Genomic DNA, 20,780 nt, shown 5'->3' with positions numbered 1-20,780 from the left:
AACTTTCTTATTTATAAATAGTTCAATAGTCCCTTTAAAGGAAATGTTTCTTTTAGGAAAACTGTCTTATTTATAAATAGTTCACAATAGTCCATTTAAACAAATGTTTATTTTAAGAAAGCTGTCTTATTTATAATTTACTAGGCTGCGCCCATCATCTATTTAAATTGTGAACATGTTCTTTTTGTTTACATTATAAAACAAAGAAGAAAAAAATGTTGCGGATTTTGATAAAAAAAATTCGCGGATTTTCAAGAATTAAAATTTTTACAAAATTAAAAACCTTTAAAACACATTTTTTAAAATTTTTATCATTCATAAACCTTCCTTGTGGTCACGTGATGTCCCACAAAAAAATTGGGCCCGATCGGTTCAGCCGTTTTGACGTTTAATGGATACAAACAAACAAACAGACAGACAAGCCAAATATATAGATTGAACAGCCCCTTAAAGCAAATGTTTATCTGATAAGAACAAACAACATTCATCCTTGAGAGCCCATGTCACAGCTGTCGTATTTTTTAAAAGTTTAAGAAGTGTTTATTTAGGAAAGCTGTCTGTTATATCCGGTGTTGGTACGAGGAACTACTATCGGAAACTGGGATATGAACTGGACGGTCCTTATATGTCAAAAATGCTATAAATCTAAGAAATATGAAATAAATTTATTATTATTTTGAATTTTCAGAAAAATGTCGAAGCGGAATTTGGACGAGGATATGGAGGCCGAGGTTGAGGGTCTAGAGGATAGTGAAGAAGAAAAGGAAATGGGAAAAACAGATTTAGAAATTTAAACTGTTTTGGTTTGTTTCCGCTTCAACATTTCTGGAAATAGAACGAACAAATTTAGATTTATTAATATTATTTTTCTATTCCGGAGAGCGAAATAGTTTACAAAATAATTTTCATTAGTTTTTAAATTGGTAGACTAGATTTTTGCGCTTTTGTTCCACATTTACGACTTTCTTATCGACAATGATTTTATGAAGAACAGCTTGAAAATAATTTGGTTTGCACGTTTTTTATATCAACTTGGCGACTTTTTTAGTGTGAGCAAGACTTTTTTAAGTGGTTCATGTTTCACTGCGCAGAGTGCAGAAGAAGAAAATCTTGTCAACATTTTTTATAGTTCTTTCTACTTATCCAAGTTAAAGGGTCTATCAGCGTAATTTCAAGTAACCTGTCCTTTAAAGAGGGACAACCTTGATTCACATCGGTACCCTCAAAACCTTTGATCATTGAGAACTGAACGTGAACGACGTCATTTAGAAATTCGAAAGTGAATATTTGTTCTCTGCCACTTCTAGAAAGTAACTATTAATATTTTTTAAATACGAAACAGTATACCTGCATCTGGCGGCGGTCTGGGGGGGGGTCCACCTTGAGGCCGCTAACAGATTCCACTTCCTCATAAATCCTTACATGAACATAGTGGACATTAATTACAAGCGTTTTTGTAGATAAATAAGGAAAAGCTAAGCTGTCATCCCTGATCAGTCAGAGGTTAAAAGGAACCCTAGTAAATCGGGAACGTCCCGCCCTAAATGAAAGGTCACTTGCAATTTCGCTTACAGTCCCTGTAAGACCCCATGTAGAAAATCTTTATGTTGGAAATTTTCTCCTCGGTTTTAAAATTTGTTTCATGATTTCTAGAATTAAGATATTTTATGGGTTTGATTTTCATATGCGTTTATCGCTTATTTTTAAGTAAGGGGACAAAAAATAGTATTGTTTTCCCATTTGCAGAATTTTCGAGTTTTTTTATTTTTAAAATCTGTTGATAAAGGAAGAAGAAGAGAAAGAGGAAGACAGCGATAATGAGAATATGGAAGATGACGAAGAATTCGACCAGGAAACTCTGGAAAAGGTTGGAACAATTGTCAAGAAATCTACGTGCTATGTTCAGCATGCGAAAATCTCTCTTAAGTTCAATAGGTTTCTTTAAAACTGTTACTTTCTTCTAGCTTATAATTTATGCAGAGGTTCGTCTAGGATCAATTTGGTGCATATTTTACCCTACACACCTATTGGCCATTGCACCCAGATTTTTGAAATGAAAAATATAAAATTTAAAAATATGCCCCTCAGAATAAAAACATTTAGTGCATAAAATTTCTCAAATATTATCTTTATTATTTAATGCTATTATTTTATTATTTAATGCTATTATTTTATTATTTAATGCTATTATTTTATTATTTAGATCTCAAGACTTGAAGCTGAAATCCAAGAAAATCCATACAACTACAATCCACATACAGAACTTATATCTATACTCAGAAAGGAACCAGGATCATTCATTCTATTATCTTTCCTTATTATTTATCTCTTCGCACATCATATATATATATTTGTGTGCATATATATGTTAGCTATAGCTGGCCAAACGGCTGGACCGAACAGCCTGACATTTGTTGTGAGAACCCATGGGTGCCTGGGGAGTAACATGGTAAAAAAATAGACATTTCTGTTTAAAAATCGTTTTTTTCTTTAAAATTTTAATTTTTTTCCACAATCAACGCTGGGCACTTGTAAGTACTGTATAAATTCAAAAATTTTGGTCAGAACTTTTGTGATATTAATCAATGGATTAATCAGTAATCCAATTATGTTGTTGTCCAAGGATTGTCCTAAGATATCCTGTGTTCTGAATCCAGGAAAGATAAATAAAGTTCAGGAACCAAGCACTAATCCCTTAAATCTAAAGGTTCCCACCACAGATACTGAATCCAGGAAAGATAAATAAAGTTCAGGAACCAAGCACTAATCCCTTGAATCTAAAGGTTCCCACCACAGATATCAGCATCAAGCGTTTTAGACTAGGGCTTTCTTTAAATGTAAATATTTAAATGGATTCGATCAAACAATCGCCTAAACATCGACAATGGACTTTACTTTGATGGAATGAATTCTGTAGGGATCTGATTTCACGAGGTTGCGCGAATGCCGGGAACGATTTGCTAAGTTGTATCCTCTAAGTGCAGATCTTTGGATCGAATGGACACAGGTACATAGACGACAATTAACTATAGTGCACTATCATATCAATGGTTCTAACCCACTTAGATAAAGACAAATCTAAAAGCTATTCAACAAACTGGACAGCCACGACGCCTTGGCCTTTGATTTTACCTCACAAACTTTATTATACTTTATTGTAGCCCTAGACGAAGTTTTCGTTCGCTGGAAACCTTAGTTTCAAGTTCACAGGACTATTAAAAATCATAACAGTCGTCTTCATTTCCAACAGCTTTTTAAATTTTTTGTAAATTTTCAAAGTTTTGAACGTATGTTTCTGTAGGACGAGATGAAGATTGCTAGTACTGAGGAGGACAAGATGGCAGTTATTCAACTCTTTGAGAGAGGAGTCAAGGTCCAGTACATTGTTTGTTTCCCGTAATTAATTTTAAGGATTTTTACATTTGATTTTTGAAGAAATTTATAAAATATCTTATTACTGGCCTTAAAATATTCCTTATAGAGTTGCAACCTGACGGTGTAAACCTTAAAACATTTTAAACTTTGACTTCACAATCTAAAAGATTTGATATTTTGAAATATCTCATTTGGCTGGAATATTACCAGTTTCTATTTATTATATTCCAGGACTATTACTCTGTAGACCTCTGGTTGGAATACAGTTTTCTATTCCTTATATTTCAGGACTATTCCTCTGTAGACCTCTGGTTGGAATACAGTTTTCTATTCCTTATATTTCAGGACTATTCCTCTGTAGACCTCTGGTTGGAATACTGCCAGTTCTCTATTGGAGGAATTGGTACTCCAGATGGTATTGCTACTGCCAGATCTATTTATGAAAGGTAACATTTTTTTTACATTTTTCATGCTAAGTTGTAGCTAGTTTTATGTAAGCAAGGAAGATACACCAGGAACTCCACTCTATATTTTTACTTAAGTGTTTTCTGCAGTCTGGGGGGAATTTAAACAAGTTTTTTTACATTCCACCCAGAAGCTGCAGATAAACAAAGATCAAATCAAATCAAATTATCTAAATTGTTTATTAAATTTTCGCAGGAGGACTTGATAGCGCTGAGCTGTTTTCATATTGTCCTCCTTCATGTGCAAATATTTAACTCAGTAGTCAGTACACAATGAAAAGGGTGCGGTAGAGTAGAAATAGAAAAGAAAACGTGAATATTTCTGAAGTATTATTGAATTCCTTAACTTTGATGAAATGAAAAAATGAGTAAAATATATTGCACAGAACCCGGTTTTAAGTTGGTGAATTAAAGAGTATGGTAGGTTTGACTGCCCTTGCATTTGAATTGTAATTTCAAAGAAAAAATTCTTAATTTCTTAATTCCTATTTTTCAATTTATATTAACTTCAAGAACCCACTTTTTATTTTCAAGTTTACCTGAACCCTCTTGATTTAGGAGTCTAACAGCTTGTGGATTGCATGCTGGGAAGGGAGCCCTACTCTGGGAATCATTTAGGGAGCTGGAGTCAGCTCTTCTCGCACTTCAAGGTGGGAGAACATTTATTTGATTTTTCGACCTCTTTTGACCTTTCTGGACCACTTTTGACACGTGTATTCCTCTTTGACCGCTGTTGACCTCTTTGTGTGAACTCTTTCAAACTCTGTTGACGCCAAATGACTTGTGTTAATTCCTTTTGTCCCGTGTCAACCCCTATTGACCTTTATTATCTCTTGACCTCTTTAGATCTCTATAAACTCTTTTGATGAGTGGTGACCTTTTTTACCTTTCACTTTTGATTATTATTCTTTATAAAGCTCTTTTGATCTCTTTTAACGCCAATAGATCTATGTCACTCCCTTTTGACCCTGGTGTACTCCAATTGTTTACATTAATTTACCTCTGATGACGCTAATTGACCTCTAATAACACTAATAGACTTGTGATGACACTAATTGACCTTTGATAACACTAATTGACCTCTGCCAACACTATTTGACCTCTTATAACACTATTTTACCTCTGACGACGCTAATGGACCTCTAATAAAACTAATTGATCTTTGATAAAACTTATTGACCTCTGTTTACACAATTTGACCTCTGAGGACACTCATAAACCTCTTTAACCCTGTAGGTACTCCCAGTACTCCTGAGCAGATAAAGCAGCACACTGCCCAGAAGGAGAGGATCATCAACCTGTTCAAGAGACAACTCAGGGTTCCCCACCTTGGTATAGAGGATACGTTTAGAGAGTATATGGTTAGTTGCTAACACAACAAAAAATGATTTTCACGAAATATTGTTAAAATTAAACGTAAGTAAAAGTAAGTAAAAGTAGGTAATAGAAGATGGAAGTTGGCGTGATTTATTCAAAGTAAAATTCATGTTTATTACACTCTAATTCTAAGCGGTAGTATGATTTAAACGGATCATCGAATTCCGGAAAAGAATTTTCTCCAAAAGGAGAAATATTGGAGAAATATTTAAAAGTATGTAGAAACAAAAAATAGCTTAAATGTTCGTTCGCCCCGCCGTGTCTAAAAGAAGAAACAAATTTTTCGAAATGGCTTACTTAGCAATCAATTGTTTCCTCTCTTTGGTCTTAAAGGGATTGTAAGCGTAATTTCAAGTGGCCCTCATGAAAAAATGGCAATTCCCGATTTACAGCGGTACCCTTCAAACCTTATTTAACAAAAATCTGAAAGATACCGTCGTTTTCTGGAATTAAAAAGTGTTTAAAACGAAAAATTAATTCATAGCTTCTTTTAAACGAAAATTGCGCAAATCACTTTAGCAGTAAACCTCAAATGAGAATTAACAGTTTAAGAAAAGAAAAAATTGATATCTAATTTATGCTTGATAAGACAGAGCTTTTAAGGGTACCGTTGTAAATCTGACATTGCCATCTTTTCAAGGAGGTTCACTAAATTACTCTTAACACTTTCTTTCAGCATTGAAAGTTATCTTTTCTTTGGTCTATTTGTTTTTATTTAATTTATGTTGTAGGATGTTGCTGGTACAGATTCAGATGCTAATGTACTCCGAGACTATGAGAAGGCTAAGGAGAAACTTAAACTTCGTGAAGATTTTGAGATCAGGGTATCGGAGAAGGTGACATTCAACATTTTTAATAACTTGTAATTTCTCTTAAGATGTGGCATGATCCCCCCCCCCCTGCCTTTTTCCTGAATAAGAGCAACCTTCTCTGACTTGAACCTCTATACGGTCGAACTTTGTAAGTGGAAAAATTAGCTGAAGCTTAATGAAGGGTGTTTTACTTATTTATCGTTTTTGAGAAACTTAGTTTCTCTTTCTTGAAATATTTCTTATCTTTTCTAATTATTTTTTTTGTGACAGGAAACTTCCCTGGATGCATATAAAGAGTATATTCAGTTTGAACTTAAGGAGAAGGATCCTGTCAGAATCCAGGTAGGGATTTAGATTGCTTAGGAGATATGTTTAATCTTCAATATAATATAGGAGAAGGAGAAGGATCCTGTCAGAATCCAGGTAGGGATTTAGATTGTTTAGGAGAGATGTTTAATCTTCAATTTAATATAGGAGAAGGAGAAGGATCCTGTCAGCAGAATCCAGGTAGGGGGTTAGATTGCTTAGGAGAGATGTTTAATCTTCAATATAATAAAGGAGAAGGAGAAGGATCCTGTCAGAATCCAGGTAGGGATTTAGATTGTTTAGGAGAGATGTTTAATCTTCAATATAATATAGGAGGAGAAGGATCCTGTCAGAATCCAGGTAGGTATTTAGATTGTTTAGGAGAGATGTTTAATCTTCAATATAATATAGGAGATGGATCCTGTCAGAATCCAGGTAGGGATTTAGATTGTTGAGGAGAGATGTTTAATCTTCAATATAATAAAGGAGGAGGATCCTGTCAGAATCCAGGTAGGGATTTAGATTGTTTAGGAGATATGTTTAATCTTCAATATAATATAGGAGCAGGATCCTGTCAGAATCCAGGTAGGGATTTAGATTGCTTAGGAGAGATGTTTAATCTTCAATGTAATGAAGGAGGAGGATCCTGTCAGAATCCAGGTAGGGATTTAGATTGCTTAGGAGAGATGTTTAATCTTCAATAATGAAGCTCTTCGCTAATTAATATGTTCGCTATAGCTGGCCAAACGGCTGGACCAATTTGGCTGGAATTTAGATTTTTTATTCCATGGGTGACTTCGGGCATATACTTACGATAAGGATAATGATAATGATAATGATAATGATAATGATACAATAATAAAATGATAGAATGATAAAATGATAAAATGATAAAATTATAAAATGATAAAATGATAATATTTAGTTAGTGTATGAGAGGTGTATCACTGATCACTGCCTTGAATCTGATATTTGGTCTGAATATCTCAATTACCTTGATACAACTCTAGGAATTGATTCAGGTAAGTTTATTTCATATTTTTAACAATATTTCTATTTTACGAACTTCGTTTAAAAGATATTTAAAATACATAGGAATTTTCCCTTTTCTGTTCTTCTTTCCTGTTAAACTTGAATTAACGCTTACTTCTTTAGTCTGAAGTTTAGTTGATTTGATTTGATTTGATTTGATTTGATTTGATTTGATTTGATTTGATTTGATTTGCTTTGATTTGATTTGATTTGATTTGATTTGATTTGATTTGAATTGAATTGTTCCTAGTATCTCTGCCAGTGTATGAGAGAGCAGTACGGAACTGTCCCTGGGAGAAGAATATTTGGGCAGACTATATCAGAGCTCTAGGTAGGTTTCTTTTTACTAGATTATACAGTGGTAGGCGATTATATCAATACAAGGAAGACAGCTTTTTTATTTAAGTCTTGATTGTTAACCAGGTTTTTTTAGAATCACAATAAATAGTCAAAGAGAAGCTTTTTTAATTGTCAGCTTCTTTTGACTTCTATGTTTATGTGTTTCTATGCTGTTTAACAGCTTAATAGTTAATAAATGAAAATTTAAATCAGAGCTCTAGGTAGGTTAATACCAGAACTATTTACTAGGACTGACAAAAACGTCATTAAAAATTAATAAGCACTTATATTAACTTAATACTGTTTTTGTCTTTTAAAGATAAACATTTCATCTCTTTTTATGTAACTAAATGTCTTTTGTTATTACAAAAATGCTTTTGGTTATAGCTAAAATGTTTTCTGGTATTATAAAAATGTCTTTTGTTTATTGATTTCTACGGAATGATGGTTGATTTTACGTTCGTTTACAGGTATACTAATTAAAAATACTGTTTTTTTCTAGAGAGGTATGAAAAAGATCACAGTGCTGTCCTGAAAACATTCGAGGAAAGCTTATTGGTTGGGTTTACAGACCCAACAGCTTATCTAGAGGTAATTACATACAAATATAGACTATACGCAGAGTTTAATGTAATTTTTTAGTTTTTGTTAGTATATCAGACTATACGCACAGGCACACTGAGTTTAATGTTATTGTGTTGGTTAGGTTGGTATATCTAGACTATACGCGGAGACAAACTGAGTTTAATGTTATTGTTTAAGTTTGGTTAGCATATCTAGACTATACGCAGAGTTCAATGTAATTTTTTAGTTTTTGTTAGTATACTAGACTATACCCGGAGACGAACTGAGTTTTATGTTTTGTTGTGTAGGTTTCGTTGGCATATTTAGACTATACACGGAGTTAAATGTCGGTTTTTAGGTTTTGTTAGTATATCTAAACTATACGCAGAGACACACTGAGTTTAATGTTGTTGTGTTGGTTTTGTTGGCATATCTAGACTATACGCGGAGACAAACTGAGTTTAATGTTGTTGTGTTGGTTTTGTTGGCATATCTAGACTATACGCGGAGTTTAATGTCAGTTTTTTAGGTTTTGTTAGTATATCTAAACTATACGCAGAGCAAGTGTTCAATGTTATTGTGTAGGTTTTGTTGGCATATATAGACTATACGCAGGAGTTTAATGTCAGTTTTTTAGGTTTTGTTAGTATATCTAAACTATACGCAGAGCAAGTGTTCAATGTTATTGTGTAGGTTTTGTTGGCATATATAGACTATACGCAGAGTTTAATGTCAGTTTTTTAGGTTTTGTTAGTATATCTAAACTATACGCAGAGCAAGTGTTCCATGTTATTGTGTAGGTTTGTTTAGCATATCTAGACTATACGCGGAGTTTAATGTCAGTTTTTTAGGTTTTGTTAGTATATCTAGACTATACGCAGAGCAAGTGTTCAATGTTAATGTTTCGGTTTGGTTAGCATGTATAGACTATACGCGGAGAAAAACCGAGTTTAATATTATTGTGAAGGTTTGGTTAGCATATCTAGACTATACGCGGAGACGAACTGAGTTTGAAAAAGAGGAAACTGAATCCATGCAGGAGCTTAGAATAGTGTTTAATAGGGCTTGTGAACACCTGGAAAGGTCAGTTGAGTTCTTATATTTACTATTTATCTTTACATAAATCTATTTTACTAGAGAAACAAATATTTTTTTAGTTACAAATTTAATTGAGATGTTGTACAAACCCAGACCGAAATATATTTTCAATAAATGTGGAACTAACATCTACTTTTTTACTCTACAGAGGTTTGTTCCATCACCATCACCGAATTTTAAATTGTGGATTGTGGAAATATCGTATACTGGGTTAGGAGATTTCAATTCTGAATTTTCCCTCAACTGAGAACACCATTTTCATCCCAAAAATTATATTTCTTTTTTCAATCTGAATAATTGAAAAACTTTCCAGGAATGTATTTTTTCTCAAAATAAAATTTCTTGGAATTCGCCCCCTCCAGTCCCCACCCCCATTAAAAAAAAAATTCCATTAGGTTAGGAATATTTTTGGCTAAAAGTTCAAGTATCAAATTTTTTTTATTCTTTGCTGCAAATCTTCCAAAGACCATAATTTCTATGAGTTTGGGGTTTCTCTAGGATGGGAGGGGATCCTGAGTGTGAGGTGTTAAAGTACTACGCTAACCTGGAGGCAGATCAGTTCAGAAATATGGAGAATGCCAGGAAACTCTGGACAGATATTCTTCAGGTTCATCAGTTCAAGGTACTTACTTTTGTTTACCAGTCCACTATGTGTTTTAAAGGGACTGAACCTTAATTTTAAGTGACAATAATGGCAATAACAACCACCATTTGTCTTAGTACATGGGACGCTAGTTTCAACTCGTACTTATGTTCTAAACCTGACACGTGATGTCAGGTTTGAGCTAAATCATGGTTTAGATGGTTTTTTCCTGCAATCTAAAATCCAGATTAACATTTAACATAAAGGCAGTGGTTCAAAAATTTGGAATTTAACCTCGTCCATGTATATAAGGGTATAAAAAATATTTGGGTGCGGTATTAATTCCCGTTCCTACAGGTATTCTGAGCTTCAGTGTGAAAGAGAAAAATAAATCTGTCCAATAAATCAGCAAGATGTCTAAATTTAACCCAATAAAATCAGTCTAAATGGGCGCAGCATGTACCTCCCTTCTAAACAACTTACAGAAGAATTGAATACAGTTTATGGATCTGCATGACTAGGCCTACATAATCGCATACAAGGTTGTAAACACCAAGAGCTCAGGAAGGGTCATGAAAAGCATTCAATCCTAGTATACTAAATTCAGACTCGCTTTAGTATATAACTCCAATGAAAAAATAGAAACAAGCTGAAAAGGGAATAGTTTGTGAATATACTACACATGACACTTTCTTTAAAATGTGTGTGTTTTTAACCCCTTATTTTTTTTGTTTTCAGGGGAGTGTGTGGATGGAGTGTATTCAGTTTGAGAAGATATTTGGAGATAAGAAGCATTTAAGGAAACGATATGAGAGAGCGCTAGAGAAAACTCATGATACTCCAGAAATAGTTGCAAAGTAAGCATTTTCGATAGTTATAATCCAGGGGTGTTTATGTTCTCGAAGAAATGTTTTCTTCTACACCTACTTTTTTTTGGAAAATTTAAAATTTCTTTTAACAGATACGGTCAATTTTGCTTACACAACACATCCCTCGCTATGCTACTGTTTAGAGTAAATGTTGACAATTTAAACTGTTTTAGGTCCTGGCTACAGTTTGAACGTGAGGAGGGAAGTCTAGATGCATTTGAACAGTGTCGTAAACTTATCAAGATCAAGATGGAGAAGATATCTGCTGTTAGAGACAAGGAAAACAGATCTAAGCAGGAGGAAGATTATCAACTAAACGCCAAGATTGAAAAGAAGAAGGTAAATACGTTTTGAAAGGGATTGTTTACATTAAATGAAAAGAGGGAAAGGAAGTAGGATAAGCGGAGATTGATTTTTGATTTGATTTCCATGGGAAACCGGTTTTAGCCTAATGGAGTTGACAAGCAGGTGTTGTGAATCGCACATGCTACTTGATAATTGGGGGGTCTTTTGAAATTACGTCTACAGTTCCTTTAATCTCTGTTTTAAAATGATATATTTAAAGGAAAAGGATAAACAGCACAGGAGGGATAAACGGCATCAAGCATCATCTGCGAGGAAGACGACAGACCAATCAGAATCTCAGCCTACTCAAGGATTCAAGATGCCCGCCTCTCCCGCCTCCGCCTCCAAAACAGTATCAGCACCGCCTGGCTTTGTACCGCCTAAGTCAGTTGCCCCGCCCCCTGGATATAAAGGGGTGGAGCCCCCACCAGGGTTTAAACCTAGTGAAGGAAACCAATCAATAATCAAAATTAGAGATTTTTTCTAAAATTCGTTTTCTTGACCTTGTAGATTTTAATCCATACTGAAAATGTGTAAAAATGTATTTTTATTGATAGATACTTTTAAATGATATTTATTGATCTTAGAGTTTCCTAATTGTTTTTGTGTTATCTTAATTGATCTTGGTCGATCTTGGACGATCTTGGTCGATCTTGATTGATCTAGATTGGTCTCGATTGATCTTGGTCGATCTTGGTCGATCTTGATTGATCTTGATTGATCTTGATTGATCTTGATTGATCTTGATTATTGATATTGATTGATCTTGATTTAGTTTGAGTGATCTTGATTGATCTATATATAGTTTGATTTAGTTTGTTTGATCTTGATTGATCTTGATTGGTCTTGATTGATCTTGATTGATCTTGATTGATCTTGATTGATCTTGATTGATCTTGATTGATCTTGATTTATCTTGATTGATCTTGATTGATCTATATATAGTTTGATTTAGTTTGATTGATCTTGATTGATCTTGATTGATCTTGATTGATCTTGATTAATCTTGATTGGTCTTGATTGATTTTGCTAAATAACGATAGATCTTGATGAGTGTTTTATTTTTATTGATCTTTATTGCTTTATTTTATAATGATCTTAAATTGATCTTGATTGATCTGGATAAATCTGGATTGAACTTGATAAATCTGGATTGATCTGGATAAATCTGGATTGATCTGGATTTATTTAGATTGATCTGGATTGATCTTGATTGATCTTTGATTTCTTACAATGATTTTTAATTGATCTTGATTGATCATGAAGTTCAGGTTCTGAGCCTCCTGCTAAGAAAGCTCGAGTAGAGGATACTGATGAGGCTAAACAGCTTCGAACCGTATTCTTGAGCAACCTCGATTTTGAGGTTACAGAAAACCAGATAGCGGAGATACTAGGTAACAGTACAGTGGGAACCAGAAAAAAATGAAGTTCTCGTCTTTTTTTTCATTACATCAATTGCAAATCACTAATTAACTCAATTCGTAAAAAGCAAGAACTAAGACTGTTGATCTACGAAGCTTAGAAATTCGCCTGATCGAGGAATGTCGGCCACGCCCCTATTCTCCACACCTTTGCAACTTCCGGCTCTAATCTGGGATCTCATGCAATTTTATCTGTAATAGATAATACTTAGATCACTTTCCTACTGAGGCAGGACTTGCACAGATTGAAAATCCAGTCAATATCCTTCATTAGTTTCTCATAGGGATGAAATATGATTTTAAATATATCTCAAATAAAAAGATGTTCACAATATCTTACAAAGTATTATAGGATCTTTTCCTGGTGGTTCTGTAACTGTTGGCTTATAAAGTTATAACTTAATAATTGAACTTGAGTCCCATTGCATAAAACTATCTGAAAAGGTAAAACCGCCAGCAGGATTCAGCAGTATCACAAACGTGGTGGCTTGGTTTCCTCTCAATGCAGTTCCATAGTCCGTAACAAAGAATACTTGACAATGAGCATTGAGGAATCTTAGCTCCACAAAGACGACATTCAATTAGAAATTATAAAACAGTTTATTTATAAAAGTTATTTTAAATTTATTAGGTTCTTCAGGATCTGTTCGAGAGGTTCGACTTGTTAAACATCCAAATGGAAAGTCTAGAGGTGATTTTTTATGTTTTTATTTAAGAATAAATATATTTTTCTTCTTTTGATATCCTATTTTTTCATAACAAAAGGAAATATCCTTGTGCATCCTTGAGTAAAATTTTCAGAATTTATGCTTGAAAATTTTTTTTTCTTCATACAAGAAAGTTTGCGAGGAGCAAGGATTTTTAAGGACACTTTATAAAATTAATTAACAGCTTTTGGCTGAAATACTTGATTTCAGCTAATGGATTATTTGATTTTTAAGAACTAAACGGTTTGGGGTGAAATGGATGAATTTGATAAAATTAAAATAAGAGCTTAAAATAGTTTTTAAGTTTTAGCCTTGCATATTTTATTCCTATGTACATTCAAATCTTTTTTCTATAGTGAGACCTATAAAACTGTGAAATAGGAAGACGACTATTAGACTCGAGTTATGATTTTAGATAATCAAATGAATATAAAACACAGCAATTGTTTATACACTATACAGTACTTACCCATTTCACTTCATAAGTTGATTTTTAAGGTGCTGGTTTATTTCAAGAGGAAATACACTGACACGTAATATTGCTTCAATGTCGCTTCACAGTTTAACGGCTCTCACTGTAATATTCTACTCGCCTAGGATTTGCATTTGTTGAATTTGAGACTCCTGAAGAAGCTGAAGGAACTTTGAAGAGGGACAACGAACTTATCAATGGAAGGTTAGTTCAGAAAACTGAAATACTTTATCGCCATGTTTATTTTCAAGCTAGATGTATAAAAGTTCTAATCAGTTAACTAATAATATCAGAAATAACTTTGTAAAACGTTATACTGGACTGGTACCGAGAAGGACCAGTTCAGGCAACTGTAAGTGTGCAGTGGGGTCGTGACTTCATTGGTCCAGCTCACGACACGGTGGTGTTTCACACTAGACTTGTGTCATTAATCAATAATTTCCGTCCTTAAGCGTTTATTTTTGAAGGGTCGGATTAATGGTTAACCTTGTAGTTATTTATTTTTAAATAAAAAATGCGAAATTTTAAATTGAAATTTGTTTGTTTGTTTTTGTTTAGGCCAATATATATCTCGCAGTGTGACCCTAGTAAGAAGAAGGCCCCAGTATTCAAGTACACCACAGGACTAGAGAAGAATAAACTTTTCGTTAAAGGAAACACACTAATTCTTAACTTATTATGTTTCTTTAAAAGGCTTAACACTGAGTTAATTCATTAACACTGAGTTATTCCATTAAAACAAAATCATTCTATTAACAATGAGTTAATTCATTAACACAGAGTTAAATCATGAAGAATGAGTTAACCCACTAACACCGAGTAAATCCATAAACAATGAGTTAAATCCATAAACAATAAGCTAATGCATAAACACTGAGTTAATCCATAAACTCTGAGTTAAACAATTAAAAATGAGGTAATCCATTAACACAAGGTTAATATATTAACATTGAGCTAATCTTTAAATCCATTAGTACTAATTTAACTCGAATATTAGTGTTCGTGTTTGGTTAGGATTGGATCAGTCTATCACAAAGGAGGAGTTAAGTAAACTATTTGCTGAGTACGGTGAACTCCAGGATGTCAGGCTTGTCACATACCGAAATGGACACTCAAAAGGTAAAAAAGTGGTAAAATCAGAAATATAAAGTTTATTTTTAAATCCCCATCTGACTTGAAGTACAGTTTTTATCTATCCTTAATTTAAAAAAAATGAACAGTAGAGGTAACTTCTAGTGAATCTAAATTTTAAGATTGGCACGAAAGATTCACAACGGTACCCTCTGAGAAAAATTGTGAAACTCCATTTTTTATCTTAAAAAGTGCATTCTGACAATTTTCTTCATCGTCTCTGCAAGCAGAGTAAATCCGCAAACTAGTTATACAGAGAATCCCCAATTGTAAGTGATTAATTTTCAACTAAAAAACAGGAAAATCTTCTTAGTTTAGATAAAAATACCTTTGTAAAGCGAAAATGTCTCTGTTTAAGCGGATGGTCACGTGAAACTATGTTTTTACTCAATTAAATTATTGCCTTTTTTCACGTTTCTAATTTATCCGCAAGTCTTAAGATGTTAAATCTGTACAAATTACATAAATTACAAAGTTTGCTATTGCAAGTTCTGGAAAAATAAGATTTTCTTATTTAGGTTTAGCATTTGTCGAGTACAAGGATGAAGTGAACGCCGCCAAAGCTCTTGTTAAAACTGACGGGATGAAGGTAACCTAATGTAATCTTTACGGAAGTTAGAGATGGGCGCGTGCACCTTTTTTCATTTCGCACGTTCATGTCCATCAACGAAACATTTAGTTTTTATTCAATCGTTCAAAAAAATTATTTCGTTCATCCTCAAAATTGTTCATTTATTTCATTCGTTTTCTCACTGAACGATTGTTCAGTAAATTGTTCCCTAAGTAAAATCTATCTTGTAATAAAAATATCGTTTTTTTAAGTTTGTAAAAAAAATCATTAGTTCAGTACAAAAATTTGGGTTTTAAAAAGTTTGTTAAAAAATCGATCGGGTTTTCAAAACTGTTCGAAAAAATCGGCGTTCCTTTATTAAAAAACGATCGGTTTTTTATTTCCAAGTCGTTCTTCTATCGTTTTTTCTGAACCTCAACATTGTTCACAAAAAATTTCGTTCGTTCACAAAAACGATGCTCATCTCTAGCCGTGGTCGGAACTTACGTAATTCTGAAAAAAATATGAATCTTAGCCCTTAAAACGAACTCTCTTTTAGACCTAGTGATGTACATAAAGTTGGTTCGTTTTTGAGGGTTTTTGCAATTTTTAAAGGTTCCGCAAAAATCTGAGAAGTAAAACAAATTTCAAACCTTTTTAATGTTTATTCTTAACGTTTGCTTTTCTTACACTATGTCAAATTTTGAGCCTGTGAGATACAATATGCAAAAAACGAACTAAACGACGAAAAACAAACGAATCTAAACGGTCATCTTATGGTTCGTTTTTCCTTTTTTACCCCGAGGATAAATATTTTGCATATTTTTATAAGAGAAAACTTTAACAGAAAGCAATTATAAAATGTTGGAAGTTTGATAAAAAGTTTTAAAAACGAACCAAAACGATAAAGAAGCATAATTGGTCATCAAGGTACAACTTAAATGTTTTTGTTTAGGTGAAAGATAAAGAGATCCAAGTAGCACTTAGTAATCCACCAAAACGGAAGGAAGAAGGAGAACCAGTACAATCCCAGGTTAATCCAGATCTAAACCCTTAAATCTGGGAAATAGGAAGACGACCGTTAGATTTAAGTTATGAAATAGTCCAATGTGCAATAAAAATCAGCAGTTTATTCAGACCCAGTTTACTTGATTTTGATTGATTTTTAAACTACTAATAAGTATGATATTACGATCAAATCAAATCAACTAATTTTGTGCAAGGATTGCTTAAGGCATCCTTCTACGATTACCTATAATTCAATTCCAAGAGATTTATCTTTGGGCAGTCTGCCCGGGTTAAGTCTCCCTAGCACGGCAAAGTAAACCACTTTGTACCCATAGACACACATCAGTGGCGAGGAGCGTCTACCCCTATTTCATTGAGTAATGTGTTATCTGCTGATAATAATTAAAAAAATAAAACTGTTTGTTTTTTAACAACATCAAATATTAAAGATGTCACTTAAATGTCGTTAATTCCATTGTTGTATTAACACTTACAGATGAAAGCCAAACAACATTTGTATTATCTACTTTAGGCTAATGTTCGGTCTCTGGGTGGAACTACACAAAAAGATGGATTTGGTCCAAGAGGCAAGGGAAGAAGTCAGGTTGGATTATTTGTTATTTTTCTTAAGATTTTCATATTATACTAGGTTGGGAACCAAGCTTTGCTTGAAAACTAAAATTGCCCCTTTAACGTCAAATTCTGCTTTTCCGACCGAGCTAAGAACATTCCCATGGTTCTACTGACTTCCCAAATCAAAATGTCGGGCAAATCTGTCAAGGGGTTCAAGAGTTATTAACAGACAAACAGAGATTTGTATTGAATATTTTCCACTAAGAAATTTTAGAATGCAACTTAGCATAGCCATTAATCCCTACATTTTTTTGGTTTATTTTTTCAACGAAAGATTTTTTTAAATTTTGTATTCTTTAAAAGAACAGAACAAATCAAAAACAAGAGTATTTGTATCTCAGGTTGATTTTGTACCCCGGAGTATATCCGTCCCTGCTAAACCTGATCCTAAACTCCTCGCCATGAAGTTCGTCCGGCCGGCGGGATCCAAGGATCAGGAGAACGGAAACGGAACCGGAACTGGAGACGGAACCGGAAATGGAACCAGTGAGAGCAGTGCAGCAGCAGAACCAAAATCCAACAAGGATTTTAGGCAGATGCTCCTCGGCTCAAAGTAAATTGTTTTATTTCAGAAAAAATGTATTTTTAATAATGGTGAAACTAGAAGTGTGTGATCAGAAGGGGGTGGAGATTAAAGTGGAGAAAGAAGATCTTGAAGATTCTTTTTATCTTCAAAATGGATCAAATTTCTCAATGGATAATTCAACCGGTATTAAGCTGAACTTTCTTTAACTTTACGTTATCAAAAGGATGGATATTGATGGGTTTAATTCTGGTTCCTTTTTCATTAGGTAGCAAAAATGGAAACATAACCTTTTTGATTTAATTGCTACTGTATTTATTTGTATATTTTACAAAACTTTTTTTACAAAATTTTTTCACCCATTTGAGAGGAAGATTGTGATAAAAATAAATTAGCAATTTCAGTTTATTTATTCATTTGGTAAATAAGCGTTGAAGTTTAAAGCTGATATAACCAAATAATTCAAAAATGTCATCCTTTTAGTTTTGAGTTTGGTTTGATCAATGATTTATGTCCATGATTATGAGGCTACTTATTTTTTCTTTTTAAAATTTTTTCCCCAGAAATCCAGAAGTCAATAGTCCCTTTAAGAATATTGTTTCAGAGGCTGGACCTGTTGCTGAAGAACTGCTAGTGTTTGATGATACTATTGAGGTTCCAGGAGACATATTTACAGATTTAGATCTCTTCAAGAACATGTTTAACATGGACACATGGAATACTGGACTTACAGAACTAACTAAACAGAAACTGATGGTAGGCAATTAATGGATTTTAGTTTCGTTCCCTACTCCCCTTAAATTTTTTTAAAAAATACCAATAATTTTTGTAAAATAAAATGGTACGAGGCATAGTTAATAATTTCAAATGTTTATCAATAATCTTTTTTCTCCTTTCTCCATCTGAACGTCCGCAGTTTCTTTTTTCTTGCCTCCCTTTGCCCGTCCAGTTATGGCGCTGCTTCTGAAAGTATGTTTGCGAGTCGCTGTCTTTGCGCCATTATAAGGAAGTGCAGGATCACCCTTTCATTGTATAGATGTACCCCTCTCCGTTTTTTAGTTTTGCTTATTTGTAATTTCAGCCTCAGTGCCGAACAATCTGTCTACTTGCAGTGGCTAGGTCACCACTTCTAGAACTTCAAGTTAGTTTCTTTTTGAAGCGAGGGAGCAATAGCTTTCCTGCTATGCACCGCACATTTTTACTTTCCTTTACAAGAAGGGTTGCTCTTCAACGAAGGATTATCATGTGACCCTCTCAGAGGGCGTTTGTTGTAGGATCCAACAGAGAAATGTCCTCGAGTCTCATTTCGTTGCTTGTGAGAAGGTTAGATGGTAGGGAGAGGAGAGTTGGAGATGATTATAAGGGTTTGTAGGAGTGGCGTATTAGGAATGTTTCGTTAAAATCACTCCATTTGTCCTCATGTTATACTGTTTACCGGTCCAGCGGAACTCCTTAGGAAGTATCGCATTTAGTGTGCACCGCTGCATGCACTATGCGGAGTTGTCCCTTTTATCTGCTCTGCTCTGATAGCTGGGAAAGAGCCCTTCCAGAAATTGGAGTGGATATAAAATAGGATTAGTATTAGACACAGTTTCTATTTGTTATTCCTACTTCTTGGCTTAGTACCCCGGCCGTGGGTGCTGTAGTTTAGAAGGAGGCCAGCTAATTGAGCATGAAGTTCAGAGCCCCTTGGCCTCCATATGTGCAGACACATTTTTTAGCGTGTAGGAATGCATCTGATTATCAAACAAATAATTTGCACAGTTTTTTCGATTATTTCAAAGAGATTTTTTACTTTTGACAATCCACACAAAATTTGGGCCCGAGCGGTTCAGCTGTTTTGACTTTTATTAGATACAAACGGACAGACAAGCAAAGTTAAATATAACTCATTGACATGATTTAATGGATTTTTTTAAATATCAAGAAACACGAAGGTAAAATTAACGAAGGTTCTTTTAACAGGCTCTGCTTCCAAACTTCCCCAAGAATGATCTATCTGAGAAGATGAGAACTTTAGAAATGTTGTTTGGTGGTCAGAACATTGCATTTGGAAACCCTCTTTACAGTTTCAGGTCAGAACATTGCATTTGGAATCCCTCTGCATAGTTTTAGGTCAGAACACTGTGTTTGGAAACCCTCTTCACAGTTTCAGGTCAGAACATTACATCTGGAAACCATCTTCTCATTTCCAGGTCAGAACATTGCATTTAGAAAGCCTCTGCACAGTTACAGATCAGAACATTGTGTTTGGAAACCCTCTTCACAGTTTATATCTTCAGGTCAGAACATTGTATTTGGAAACCCTCTTCACAGTTTCCGGTCAGAACATTGCATTTAAAAACCCTCTTCACATTTCTTGGTCAGAACATTGCTTTTGGAAACCCTCTGCATATCTTCAGAAATTCAGGTCAGAACATTGTATTTGGAAACCCTCTTCACATTTCTTGGTCAGAACATTTGGAAACTCTCTGCATATCTTCAGGTCAGAACATTGTATTTGGAAACCCTCTTCACAGTTTCCGGTCAGAACATTGCATTTGGAAACCCTCTGCGCAGTTTCAGGTCAGATCATTGTATTTGGAAACCCTCTCCATAGTTTCAGGTCAGAACAAGGCATGTGGAAACCCTCTGCACAGTTTTAGGTCAGAACAATGTATTTGGTAACCCTCTTCACAGTTTCAGGTTAGAACATTGTATTAGGAAACCATCTGCATAGTTCAGTGCAGAACATTGCATTTGGAAACCCTCTGTACGGATTCAAATACAGTGACACCCATAAATCTGTCGAATAGGATAACGATATTTGAGCTGTCTTAAGTCTATTAAATCTTGATTTAATAGTGTACCAGTTAATTTTATCTATTTTCTTTGAGTTTAAACTAAAACTTTTACATACCATATTAACCCATATTGAGGATGACTCTTAGCAATCCCTGTAAAGTATGATTTGATTTGACTGTGAGCGTAGATTTAACGGTTCAAAACGATACTCTTGAAACCTTTATCTGATCAATGATAAGATAAGATAATCAACAAGGAATGCTTGCATTTATCTGTCAACGCTGTATTAACCTGGAGAACAGAGGTTTTTTACCTCTCTGGGTCTAGGCTTGCTATGGAAAAGCTCGACTTGCACTCCTTTGAAACAGGTCTGGTTAGCCAGTTTTT

General features: G+C 34.1%; 3 protein-coding genes across 7 annotated transcripts in view; all 3 read left to right on the top strand.

Annotated features, from left to right (window-relative positions):
* LOC111699918 (elongator complex protein 3-like) overlaps positions 1–693 on the top strand; it is an 8,573-nt gene extending 7,880 nt beyond the window's left edge. The window contains 1 exon segment of the mRNA XM_023470691.1: positions 549–693. Coding sequence (XP_023326459.1) covers positions 549–643 — 95 coding nt within the window. The 3' untranslated portion in view covers positions 644–693.
* LOC111699911 (squamous cell carcinoma antigen recognized by T-cells 3) lies at positions 667–17,664 on the top strand. 2 transcript variants are annotated; one of them, XM_023470677.1, is made up of 27 exons: positions 667–764; positions 1,787–1,867; positions 2,204–2,284; positions 2,918–3,007; positions 3,302–3,373; positions 3,721–3,821; positions 4,398–4,489; positions 5,076–5,200; positions 5,948–6,052; positions 6,299–6,370; positions 7,260–7,356; positions 7,617–7,697; positions 8,208–8,296; positions 9,237–9,352; positions 9,866–9,989; positions 10,689–10,807; positions 10,993–11,158; positions 11,385–11,613; positions 12,436–12,558; positions 13,217–13,276; positions 13,890–13,968; positions 14,323–14,417; positions 14,779–14,883; positions 15,414–15,484; positions 16,401–16,478; positions 16,986–17,057; positions 17,428–17,664. In XM_023470677.1, the coding sequence occupies exons 1-27, from the start codon at positions 693–695 to the stop codon at positions 17,641–17,643; spliced, it is 2,811 nt and encodes a 936-aa protein (XP_023326445.1). In that variant the 5' UTR covers positions 667–692; the 3' UTR covers positions 17,644–17,664. The 2 variants fall into 2 exon arrangements, with proteins under 2 accessions (XP_023326445.1, XP_023326443.1); XM_023470675.1 differs by having other exon boundaries at positions 678–770.
* Positions 17,663–20,780, top strand: part of LOC111699912 (nuclear factor related to kappa-B-binding protein-like) — a 17,130-nt gene continuing 14,012 nt past the window's right edge. For all 4 annotated transcript variants that reach the window (XM_023470679.1, XM_023470680.1, XM_023470681.1 and 1 more), the window contains exons 1-3: positions 17,663–17,795; positions 18,214–18,365; positions 19,575–19,684. In XM_023470679.1, the coding sequence (XP_023326447.1) occupies positions 17,678–17,795; positions 18,214–18,365; positions 19,575–19,684 (380 nt within the window). In that variant the 5' untranslated portion in view covers positions 17,663–17,677. The remainder of the gene's footprint in view (positions 17,796–18,213; positions 18,366–19,574; positions 19,685–20,780) is intronic.

The sequence above is a fragment of the Eurytemora carolleeae genome, unplaced genomic scaffold, assembly GCF_000591075.1.
Source record: "Eurytemora carolleeae unplaced genomic scaffold, Eaff_2.0 scaffold317, whole genome shotgun sequence".
NCBI lineage: Eukaryota > Metazoa > Arthropoda > Copepoda > Calanoida > Temoridae > Eurytemora > Eurytemora carolleeae.
Note: the sequence above shows the minus strand (reverse complement) of the source record. Positions and strands in the feature narration are given on the sequence as shown.